A 12,248-nucleotide genomic window follows, 5' to 3' on the forward strand; every position below is an offset into this window, starting at 1 on the left:
CGGCTGAGGAAGTGACCAGACCGAGGCCGGCATGCCTGCTGTGCTCAGAGCCCCTCGGTGCCCAGCACCGAGCCCAGGCTGGGCTCCTTCTCATGGTCCTCACGGCTCCAGTTTCCATCAGAAACCAGCCGGGGCTTCCGGAGGGGACGGCCTCTCGGTGCCCACTGCCACCGGGGAGCACCTGCGGCGTGGGGCTGGCCTGCTGACGGCCAGCTGGCGACGGGGCTGCTGGCCAGTGTGGCGGGGCTCTTACCGGCTCTTTAGTAAGTGTCAGGCTGTTGTGGCCTCGGGCGGTGATTACCGTTACCCGTCAGGCGCTCCTGCCCGTGGGAGGGTGACGTGGGTGCAGCGGCGGGACCGTGGCTGTTGGTGAAAGCCAGGCGCTCCAGACACGAGTGTCAGAGTCCTGGAGGGGCACGTGCGGCGTCGGTGTGTGTGCCGGGACGTGTGCACGCGCACGTGTGTCCAGCACACCCACTGACCAGAGCCCTGGGCCCCGTCCCCCGAGACGAGATGATTTGCGGCATTATAAAATCAAAGCCCTGAAGCCGTAACTCCTGCTCTCGCGCAGATCAAACAGAATCGCAGACCGAAATGCTTCGACGAATCACTGCAGCCGAACCTGGCTTCCATTATGTGCCGCGGTGCCCCGGCCCCTGGGGTCCGCGTGTGATGTAATGCGTCTCCGGGCGCTTTGATGTGTTGCCAGCGTCGGCTTGCGCCCGCCCTGCTCTCCACCTCATACCCCGTTTTCCGTTGCAGGTTTCGGGTACCTGACGAAGCAGCTGATGGGCCTGGCTGGCGGCCGGATCGTTCTGGCCCTGGAGGGGGGCCACGACCTCACGGCCATCTGTGACGCCTCGGAAGCGTGCGTCTCTGCTCTGCTGGGGGATGAGGTAGGAGGGCCGGAGCTGCAGGCCACCGTGTGCAGGCCCAGGGCGGCGTGGGCTGCCTCCCCAGCCGCCCACTGGGTGTCCGACGTCCCCGGGCCCAGCCAGCAGGCCGGTGCACGGCTGGCAGAGCTGGTCCTCGTGACCGGAGGGCAGTGAGCCGAGGCTTGTCAGGGAGTTGCTCCTAGAAAGATGGTTCAGGACCTGGGGTTCTGGACCTCGTGAGGGTCACCGGGAGAGCATCCACTCTCACAGTGGCCTGCTTCCAAGGCCGCCAGTGTCCTGCAGAGTTCTGGGAGGGGGTCACTGTGTGGGTCTGTGAGGCCAGGCGGGGGGCCTCTGCCTCTGACACCCTGGGCTGGCTCTGCCCGCTGTCCTCTCTGAGGCCGCAGCACAGCCAGGGAGATGCAGTGGCCGCGCACACAGGTCTCCAGGGCCTGGGCCGGGTGGGGCGGGACTTCCGAGGGTTCAGGGAGAGAGCTCCTGGCGGGGGGCGGGGGGGGGGCAGCATCCGCTCCCTCCCACCGCCGCTTCAGGTGGGGAGGGCGGGAAGGCGGGGCTGCCCAGGCTGCACGGTGTTCAGCCCCCTGAGTGTATGAACTTCCCGGCACGAAACTGGTTTGGCAGCTTCTGTTCTCAGTTTCAAAAAGATGCTCTTCCCGAAACCTTGAAGTCCACCCGCAGGCCTTGGCTGTGGGGCCCTGACCCCGTGAAAGGTGCCTGGGGCCGCCCCGGGTCCCCCAGCGTGTCTTTCTCCGGTTGCTGCAACGTCACGTGTGGCTTCTGGAAACAAGCCGGCTGGCGCTGGGGGAGCTGGGGCAGGTGCCCTGGATCACAGGCCGGACCGCCACAGGCAGGGCCCTGGGGAGCCCTGGGGCGGGAGCAGGGGCTCCGCTCTCCTGCGTCCCCTGGGGCTCACTCCCCTCGGCCGGGTCAGGCTCCCTGGGGGTCCTGTCTGGGGCCTGTCGTCTCCACACCCGCCCTGTGGCCAGTCACACCGCGAGTGTGAGCTCCGTCTTGGGTGCGGCACCTCACCTCACCTGCTCACTGCCTTGTGGGGTCCCCTCCTGGCCCGTCTGCGGCTGCTCTCGGAGACGCCCACCACGGGGACAGCCCGCGGCAGGACCCCGGGCGCCTTCGGGCAGGCAGCCACGCCCCGTGTTCAGTCTGCACCCCCCACACTGTGGTGGGGCGGCTGGTGTGGACAGGTCTCCCGTGACGTGACCTAGCACTCCGTCCCCACGCGGCTCCCAGTCTGCATCGCCGCCTCACTCGCGTGAACTGACAGCAGGCGGGCTGTGCGCAGGAGGAGGAGGTGTGTGCCTAGTGTCCTGCCAGGCTTGGGGATGGGGACGACAGGGACATGCAGAGGCAAAGGTGCGGTCTGCAGCCAGGTCCGGGCCTCAGCCCAGCCGAGGGTGACAGTGACCTGCGTGGGACCGATCCCTGGGAGGCCGTGTGTGTCCTCCCTGTGAGCGGGCCCAGGCAGGGCGGTGACCAGCTGAGCCCAGTCCCGGGTGGGGGTTGGTGCCCAGCGTCCACTTCCTGCGGCTGCAGTCTCGATGGTGGAGCTCAGGGCCCCGGGACAGGGACGTGGCCCCAGTGGCCGGCTTGCAGTTCAAACCTCGAGGCCCGTGGCGGCCAGCCCAGCCCCCACCCACAGCCGTCCGCCAGGGCCACCGGCCAGCGGTGGGCGTGTGGCACCGGGCGGCGCTGTTCCCCTCACAGTCCTGCTGGTCACGGGTGGTGTCCTTCTGAAGCCGGGTCACAAGCAGACCAGAGCTGGTCCTGCCGTGTGTCCCGTGTCCGGCCAGCTGGGTCGCGCATCCCCGGATACGGTGCTTTTCAAGGCGTCCACCGCATTCCCGGTGTTTTGTCTTCACGTGAGACGGTCTTCCCTCTTTTGCCGGAGTTAAAAGCAAACTGACTTATGTATTTAGATTGTCCCGGAGCTTTTTGATTCTTCAAGTCGTTCTAAAGTAACAACGGAGAAATGAGCTTTCACCCAGGGCCGTCCCTGCTGCCTGACACGTCTGCTCTTGTAACAGAAAACGTTCTTTTACGTACATCAAAAAGCAGGAAGCGGTGGTTTTATCAAGGCCTTTTAAAATCCCTTTAATGCAAGGAAGTCGGATGGGGCCCCATGCCTCTGCCCCACGGCCTTTGATGAGGGCTGATGGACGGCGTGTTGGACAACTCGGCGCGCAGCGCGAGCGGCCAGCTGCGGCGGGTGCGGCCGCCGACGGGGGCTGGAATGGGGCTGCCGTCGGAGACCAGCACGGCGGCCGAGGCCGGCGCTGCTCCCAGGGGCCACTGCGTGTGACGGCTTCAGCTGCGCGTGCAGCTGCCGGCGGCGAGAACAACAGTGCAGTGTCGCTGAGGCGTCTCTCGGGAGCCGTGCGGAGCGGACCGGGGTGCGGGGGGCCCAGTGGGCGGGGCGCTGGGGTGAGCCGGGAGGAACTGCTGGGCCGGTGGAGCCGTCGTGTCTCGGGCCACTTGTCCCCTCCAAGGCAGCATTTTGTTCGGGCCAGCTTTCTGGTTAATCAGGTGGCCTTGCAGGGGTCAAGGCCACCCTTTCGCTCCACCGACCCCGCGATTAGCCGAGGAGCTCAGGGAGGACCGGGGGGGCGTCGCGGTGTCAGGAGAAAGGGTTTTCATGGGGAACGTAGCAACCCGGTCGTGTTGCTGAGCGTCCGGAGAGGTGTGGCTGTGACGGAGTGCGGGGCGGTTGAAAGCTGCGTGTGTGGCCCTGGCCGGGCGGCTCCGCTCACAGCAGCTTCATCCTGTGACCAGAGGTCGCAGGTTCGATCCCCAGCCTGGACACGTGCAGTCCTTGGTCAGGTGTGTGTGGTCCTTGGTGAAAAAAGCCGTCAGGTGAGGGGGAGACACACGCAGACCCTGGACCCACTCAGTCTGCTCGCGGCCAGCGTCCCCACTCACTCTCACACGTGCTCCCAGTTGTGCTTATACACGTGGTCATGCTTGCACGTGTGCTCACAGCCATGGGGCGCCTCACTGGGGTTGTGGGGGGGGGCACGGGCAGTGACGCGGCCACAGTGCCGAGACCCGGCCGTGGCTGAGCGTGTTGGCAAGGGGGTGACACAGGGCCCTGGAGGACCACCCCCAACGGTGTGCCGGCCCCCCTGGGGAGACGGGTCCTGGAGAGACCCCTGGGGGTGGGTGGGGGGTGGGGGAGCGACAGAAGCAGGGTTCAGAGTCAGCAGACCCCCGGGAGTTCCCTCCCAAGCACACACACACGTGCTCCGGTGCGCCCTCCGCTTCACAACGACTGACCACTCACGGGACGAGTTAGTTTTTAAAGCAATTTCTTTCTCAAAAGCGGTGAAACGAGATTCCAGCAAAACGCCAGGGCTGGGACCTGAGCACCAGGGTGCTGGAGGCTGCGCCGGGCTCTGCCCCTCTCGGCCTGCGCCAGGACGGCCTCCCTCGGGGCACTGCTGTCCCCCGGGGACTCTCAGGGCTGGGCTGGGCTGGGCTGGCGGTCGCCACGGCAGCTGGGCCTCTGGGGTGAGCGCCAGCAGGGGTGGGAGTGGAGGCTCCCGGGAAACACCTTCCCTCGCCTCGGAGGGGACGGCAGAGCGTCTGTCCCGTGGCCCCCACAGCAGTGGGTGACGAGCCTCTGCGCCACCGACAGCCCCGCCTTTGACCTCTGCTGGTGTGACGGGGTGCGGGGGGCAGCCCCACAGAGCTGGGTGGGGGTCACAGCACACACGCCCGCCTCTGGTGTCCTCGCCAGAGGACGGTGCCAGGCACCTCGGGTGCTTCTCCGGGCCCCAGCGCAGCTGGCTGGCTGCTGGGCTTGACGATCGGCAGTCCTGCCGCTTGGAGCGGAGCTGGCAGCCAGCTGGCAGCCTGGCCTGGGCATGGGCCCCACGGGAGGGCTCACAGCTGCCGTGCCGAGTCTCAGAGCGCAGCCGCTGCGAACGCGGTCTGCGGGCGCACTGTTCGGTGCCCGGCAGAGCCTCAGTGACTGTGCTGAGCTGCTGCCCAGAGCCGAGGCTGGGAACCGAAACCGCTTCCGTTCGGCTGCAGATGCGCGGTCGGGCGTGCCGACTGCGCGCCTGCCTCCCGGGGTTTGCAGGGCTGTCAGCAGCTGTGTCCTCCTTCTGCGTCGCAGCCACCCCCGTCTGCCCCTCGGCCCTCTGGCGGACTCCGTGTGCGGCCGGCACCCAGGGCCACCTGGTGCTGTGGGCCCCTCCACTCTGCCTACTTCCTTCCACGTCTCTTGTTAGAGGGACGCTGCGGCCAGAGCGGAGTCCAGCGTCCCCATGCACAGTACCAGGGACGTGCAAGCGGTCGTTGCCCCTCCTCTTCCCCGGCGGTCTCCACGGGCCCTGCTGGCCACTGTCACCCTGCTCACGGGGGGCCACGCGTGTCCCCGGGAGTCTCCCAAGGAGGGTAAACCTACTTTTGCACCAGTCTGTGTGATGAGGCCCAAAGCCTCGACTGGTCCTGTAAAGCCATCCTCCTCTGCGAGTGAGTGCGTGCAGGACGCGGGTGCCGGCCGTGAGCGGCGCCCGAACATGCCCGGGGGTCGTGTTGGCGTCCTGTGTGGCCGCTGACCGGCACCTGCCCGTCTTTGCAGCTCGAGCCTCTCCCGGAGGAGGTGTTGCAGCGGAGGCCCAACGCCAATGCCGTCCGCTCCATGGAGAAGGTCGTGGAGATCCACAGTGAGTCGCCTGGCCGAGCGCCCTCTGCCCCCGCCCGTGTCCCCAGCCCTGGGCTCCTCTCTCTGTCGCTGCTGGCTGTTCCCTGGGCCTGCAGGAGAGGCCTCGCTTTCAGCAAGGTCTGACAGCCCAGAAGGACTGTCAGCGAACCCCCACGAGCTCCCCACAACGCTAGAACGCGCTGTCAGCACAGGCCAGAAGAGTGTGGTGTCAGGGGTCTGTGAAGCCACGTGGTCCAGGTCCCCAGCTGACAGGGGTGGGAACCATGTCCCTGAGTCTGGTCTCTTCCCCTGGCCAGGGAGTCCCCCCGCCCCAGACCCAGGGGAGGGTGCGGGCCCCGTCCCCTCTCACCGCCCCTCAAACGGCAGGCCTGGGGGCCGAGGGAGCTGGCACCCAGCAGGGGACTCGGGTGAGCCGGCAGTGCCTGGTCCTTGTCACAGAGCCCAGTTTGTCCGGGGCCCTCAGATTGGCCCACATCTTAGAGGCTGCCCATCTAGGGGGGTGGCAGTCTGGGTCCCGTCTGGGTTCTCAGCCTCGGAGCTGCATCCCCTTCCCTGGGGAGGAGCCCCCATGTGCCAGGGAACACGGAGAGGCTGCCCATGGGTCATGCCCCCCCTTGCAGCACGGTCCCCTCACTCTGAGGCCCCAGACCACACCCCCAGTCACCCTGGAGGGTCCGAGTAGGGCCCCTGCAGCACCGGGGGGGGGGATGGTCTTCCCGTGCGCGCACACTCCCAGAGTCGGGGGGGCTGGCCCGGAGGGCTTGCGGGGGGCCCGGCCCCACAGAACCCGTGACCGAGCGCTGCCCTCCCCCAGGCCAGTACTGGCGCTCCCTGCAGCGCCTGCCGTCCCCCGCGGCCTACTCCCTGGTCGAGGCCCAGAAGCGTGAGAGCGAAGAAGCCGAGACCGTCACTGCCATGGCCTCCCTCTCTGTGGGGGTGAAGCCCGCGGAGAGGAGGTGAGTCCCGGGGCACCGCCCCGGCCTGCCGGCCCGGCCTGACTGACGCGCGCCGAGGGCGGCTGGCATCTTGGCTCCTGTGTGGGAAGCCCTCGGAGGGCACCTGGAGGGGGCAAGTGTCCCCAAACAGCTCGGTAGCCTGGGCATCGTGGCCATGTATTTCCAATGTGCAGGACCCTTTGGAACGGGGGGAGTGTGTAGCCCTGAGTAAGGTGGTCCCGGGAACACCTGGCCAGGAGCCAGCAGCTGGAGGCGGGCGGGGCTGGAGGAGTGGCCGCAGTCGTGCTGGAGGACGAGGGACAGACAGCGGGCGGGGGCAGGGAGGCCGCCGCGGCGCTGCCACTAACCGTGCCTCCTTTCCCCCCCGCCGTGCACCTGTGGGTCCCGGCCACCCCCAACCCCACCCGGCGCCGCCGCAGGCCGGACGAGGAGCCCATGGAAGAGGGGCCGCCCCTGTAGCCTCGCCTGCAGCTGCGACCTCTCGCTTGTCCGTCTCAGAGTTCTGCCAAGAAAAGTTCCTGTTTCTCTGCGTCCTGCCGGGGGCTCGCTCTGAGTCGGCAGGAGCACGGGGCCGACCCCGGGGCTCACCGGGTGGGGCCGCCTCACAGGAACCCGGGGCGGACGCCAGGATGCGCGGACGCACCGACACACAGGGTGCCAGGCGCTCTCTCGGCTCCCACGAGGGCAGCCACGGAGGGAGGAAGCCTGTGGCAGCTCGTGCAGAGTCGCCCGATTTAGTTGACACGAGGAAAAGAAAATGAAAATCAAAGATCTCACAATACAAAACAAACTTGATTAAAAACTGGTGCTTAAAGTTTGATGACTACCCACAATTCCACAGTCTCCGTTGTAAACCACTCATCTTGTAGCTTACTTTTTTAAGGAGGACGTTTTCTACGGCTCTGGCCTGCCTCTGAACCAGAGCGGTGTGCGGTGAGGGTTTGCAGCCGGGTGGGGGACCGAGTGGACGGCGTTGAAGAAAAAACTGGACAAAAAATGGAAATGCGAGCCTGCAGGAGCCGGCTTTGTCGTCTCAAAGCCATTGGAAGATGCGAGTTTGTGCCTTTTTTTTATTGCTCTGATGGATTTTTGTGGCTGGGTTTTCTGAAGTCTGAGGAACAATGCCTTAAGAAAAAAATAAACAGCAGGAATGGGTGGGACCGTGGCCTGTGGGTGGTGGGGCCGGCGGTGCCCGCGGGAAGGAGCTGCCGGGCTGGCCGGGGCTCCGTGAGCAAGCGCAGGCCTCAGCCGGCAGCTCTGGGGGCCGCGGGCCTACCGTAGCCCTCGCTCTGCTTCATTGCTGTGTAAGAAAAACGGAGGTAGTTCCCAAAAAGTGGCAAGTACTGTTGGGGGGTTTGAAGTCCAACAAATTTTAAATGAATCCAAAGTGTTCTTTCCTCACACACCACACACCAGTTGAGCATCTCCGTCTGGTTTGAAGCATGTCCTAGGTACACTCAGTGTTACGGTCGGAATGCTTTTATTAAAAGCAAGTAGCATGAAGTATTGCTTAAATTTTTAGGTATAAATAAATATATATGTATAATATATATTCCAATGTATTCCAAGCTAAGAAACTTGATTCTTACGAAATCTTGATAAAATATTTATAATGCATTTATAGAAAAAGTATATATATATATATATAAAAAATAAATGCAGACTGTCAAGGTCCCTGGCGAACGGATGACTTGTGAATTAGCTATCAAGGTGCTTACGGAAAGGGATCTAGTGGGAAGCACGTGTTGCTGCGGTCCAGATCGGGTCGCTTTCAGATCGCCAGCGCATTCGCCGCTGGCAACTACCGCGAGTTTGTACTTTCATTTTAATTGTTTTCTAACAACCCCTCCTGCTCCATGCCTCCATGCACATACGTGATGAGTTTTTATAGCAAAGAATATAAATTTGCTGTTGATTTTTTTATGAATTTTTCACAAAAAGATCCTGAATATGCATTGTTTTCTGAATTACACATTTTTTCTCGCCATTTAGCGGTTTTCTGAATGGTAATAATGTCTAAAACGTTTTTCTTTCTAAATTCTTGCTTGTACATTTTTTAACTTTCAGAGGTGTTTTTAATTGTGTTCCTTTTTGTTTATTTGTACAGTGAGCAGTTTTCTGTGTGTACAGACTGTCGCCATCAGAGTTTATTTTCAGAAAGAGCATCGTGAGTCGTGGCCCTGGGGTCGGCTTGCAGGGGTGTGTCCCTCCTGTGCTGGCCAAGGGGCAGCACCCAGGTGCGAGGGCTTCCTCCCGCCCTGCCGGCACTGTGGTGGGGGTAGAGAGGGTCCCTCGTGACACTGAGCTGGGTGGCTTGCCAGACACCACGGATTGTCAGTGTTCAGGAAACTTGTGTTTGAACTTCTCTGACCACGTCGTCAGACTAGAATTCTAGCTTCAGTTTTCCAAAGACCTTTGAGCATGTCAGCAATGCATGGCCCGGCACCGTTCCGGGTCTTTCTGCTGCAGCCGCACAGCCAGGGCCCTTGCTGCCTGGCGAGCCTGCAGGGACACCAGGTTCCCGGACAGAACAGCCAGCCTTTGCTCTTTTTCTCTTCTTTGACAGAAATGAACATCACTTTTTACTGGTAACTTATTTTTCAGCACTTGAAGCCACCTACTTCATTCCAAAGTGTGTACTGAGTTCAGACTTGTGGGAGGAAGTTCAGGCACAGCGTGCCCACCCGAGGGAGCCCCGAGCCAAGTTTCGGAGTTTGGTGACATTTACAGGGTAGCTTCCGAGAGAGCCACTGACGCAGTTGGGTAGTGACCAAATGAATCCAAATTCTTGGATCAGCTCGGTCATCGGAATGCTGCTGTTCAGGTCTGGGGCAGTGGTCTGACTTTCTCCTCCCTCCTGGTCACTCTTTGCTCTGAGGCCCCTGTGGCCGGAGGGGCTCCTGTGGGAACAATGCCACTTGTTCCCAGTGTGGTGCCACGGGTGGCAGGGACCCCCTGCCGCCTGCCTGCTTCTGTCAGCCGTGGCTCTTGGGAAGGAACCCATCATCTGCTATTTTTACAGATGACGGGTGGCATGGGCCTCCTGGTGGCCACCTTCTCACTGGGGGATTGATTGACTTCTGCTCTCACAGGACACCCTGCAGACAGGCCTTTGTAGCTCACTCCAGCTTCACAGACGTGCGGGAAGCATTGCCGTGTAGCCTTTCTTTCCTGTGAAGACACTCGGCCCCTCTGCAGGCCACCCGTCCAGGGCAGACGACAGGGGCCCGCCCAGTGTGGGCGGCACCCCGCGTCAGGGAGGGCCCCTCACACCTCCCTCTCTGGTCCTTGGACCTCAGCCTTTTCTTCCCTTTTGCAAAGGCCTTGGGGCACAGGCCGGGGGTCGGCAAGTGAGCACTTTATCTCCTTTCACGGGGAGCCCCGTGACGCCGCGGGGCTCTCGGTGTCAGCCCGGCCCTTCCGGCTTTCCCGCCACGACGCGGCCGAGCCCCACCAGCAGGCGGCCGTTCGGGACCGCGCCCGCCTTCCAAAGGGCCACTTTGTCAACACGTTTCAGTTTTTCTTTTCTTTCTTTTAAGAGTCTGTTTCCAGAGGAAGGACCGTTTTGTGGCGGTCTGACGCGCAGCGAGTCTGGGTTGGAGCACCAGCCTTGGACTTGGTGGTTTTCTATTTTCCATCAGAACATTCCTTCTTTCCTGGTCACAGCCGCGTGCTCATTCCATTCTTCTTTTTGTAGACTTTTGGGCCCACGTGTTTTACGGGCATTGATACATATATAAATACACATATAAATATATATGACTCTATTTTTTTACGTTTCCTACACCCGGAGGTTGCATGACTGTACGGCCGGCATGTCTTTCTATTGTATACGGATTTGCACGCCGAACTCGGCAGCTTGGGGGAGGAGAAAATGCCTTTGCGGTCCCCTCGCGACATTTGCTGATTCAAGAGACGGAGATTTTTCTGTAACACACACCCTTGAAGGAGGGGGGGAACGTTTGCATCTTAATGAACTTATTCTTAAGGAATTGTACTTTTTCTCGTAAGAAAAATAAAAAGGACTACTTAAACATTTGTCATATTAAGAAAAAAAGTTTAACACTTGTGACATACCAACAATAGAGTTTATTGTATTTATGTGGAAACAGTGTTTTAGGGGAACTAAGCAGAATTCAAGTGAACTGCCTGTCTCTTCATTTGATTTGGAGGAATTTTGTTTTGCTTTGTTTTCTTTTTTCCTTTATCTTTTTTGCGCCAGCGGGCGAGGCGAGGCAAGGCGGCCCGTGCGGCCCTGAGGACCGGCTATCCAGATGGAGACCCAGTGGGCCCCGAGGAGCCCCTTCCCGCACAGCTGCGTTGACTTTTTATTCCTTTCAGATGATGTATGGCTAAGATTTCACTTCACACTACGCCGTCATGAACTGTGCGAGCACTGTGGTTTCCGATCCTACACTGCAACGAAAGCAACCCATTTCTTCCTACAACGAAGCCGGGCTTGTTGCTAGCTCGGCTCACTTTATCTCTGACGCGAGTAAAAGTCTCCTATGGAAAGAGAAGATAGTGACAGTTTCTGTCTGTCTGGGGGGGGGGGGCACGTGCTCCTTGGTGGAGGCTCTCGTGTCCAGTTGATGAGAGTGACACCCACAGCACAGACACGTAACGGGGTCCGACCCTCTTCACCCGAGCTTACGCCAGGTGATGTGAAATCCAAGCTGTGACGACATCACATCCTTCCTGACGCCTGTTCCCACTTGGGGTGGGTTCCCACTGGTAGCAGCCGCCTGTTTCTTCTGTAATTTAATTCAGTTGTCCGATTGTCTGGAACTTCCAGTGGGTCTTTCTTTTGCTTGGTGGGGTTGGAGGTTTGTTCTTGGTTTTCTTGTTTTGTTGTGTTGGGTGGATCTGCACCGGCTGACGGTGTCCTCTGACGGCCAACCCCACTTCCACTGCACCTGGAGTCCAGTATTTTGTACCTCGTACAACTTGTTACTCTTGTGGTGTCAATAAAGACAGCGTTCATTGCCCTCTCACTTCCGGTTTCTGCTGTGTGCTCTTGTCCTCGCTGGCTCTCATGGACCTGGGACCCCGCGGGGCTACTCTGCCTGTACCCCGGGTTGGGGTGGGGACCCTGAACCATGGGGATGGCCCCTGGGATCCAGACCATCAGCGGGTGGCCCTGTCACCCTTTATGTGTACAAGTAGGTCCCACAGCAGTGTCTTCATTTTAAATGTCCAATAATTTAAGTCCTTGTACTGTCTTCTCCCCCAAAATACGTTGCAGCTTCAGTGACAGGGGCTAGAAATGGCCATGGAGGAGGACGAGGCCGAAGGGCCCAGGCTCAGCCATCGTCCCCCCGCCAAGCATGCTCCCCCCAGACAGGGAGTCCGCAAACTCCCAGCAGCGATCCCGTCCTGGCAACATGCTGCCGCCCCCAGACCACTCCACTGTCCTTGGCTCCCCTGTCCCATGACTTGTCACTAGGTTGAAAGATGGGTAAGACCGCCACCGGGGCTGGCTCACTGGGATCTAGCCACTCCTGGGGGGCTGTCCAAGGTGCTGGCCACCCCCTTCACAGCCTCTTCTGCCAAGTCTGTGCTTTCCGTCCATAGCTGCCACCCCAAGGGCACTCAGTGAGCATCCTGCACACAACCCCCTTCAAGTCTGTTTCCTGGGACCCCCATGCCGGGGCTGCAGAATGAGGCGTGGGGAGCATGGCCATGCAAGCTGACCGCCAGATGGCACAGCTG

General features: G+C 61.1%; 1 protein-coding gene across 7 annotated transcripts in view; it reads left to right on the forward strand.

The window, feature by feature from the left end:
* The window catches only part of HDAC4 (histone deacetylase 4), a 149,465-nt gene extending 137,935 nt beyond the window's left edge, over positions 1–11,530 (forward strand). For all 7 annotated transcript variants that reach the window (XM_045845560.1, XM_045845563.1, XM_045845562.1 and 4 more), the window contains 4 exons: positions 763–896; positions 5,497–5,581; positions 6,395–6,536; positions 6,956–11,530. In XM_045845560.1, the coding sequence (XP_045701516.1) occupies positions 763–896; positions 5,497–5,581; positions 6,395–6,536; positions 6,956–6,995 (401 nt within the window). In that variant the 3' untranslated portion in view covers positions 6,996–11,530. The remainder of the gene's footprint in view (positions 1–762; positions 897–5,496; positions 5,582–6,394; positions 6,537–6,955) is intronic.
* Positions 11,531–12,248: the final 718 nt, after the last annotated feature.

The sequence above is a fragment of the Phyllostomus hastatus genome, unplaced genomic scaffold, assembly GCF_019186645.2.
Source record: "Phyllostomus hastatus isolate PE091 unplaced genomic scaffold, TTU_PhHast_1.1 phas_contig_477, whole genome shotgun sequence".
NCBI lineage: Eukaryota > Metazoa > Chordata > Mammalia > Chiroptera > Phyllostomidae > Phyllostomus > Phyllostomus hastatus.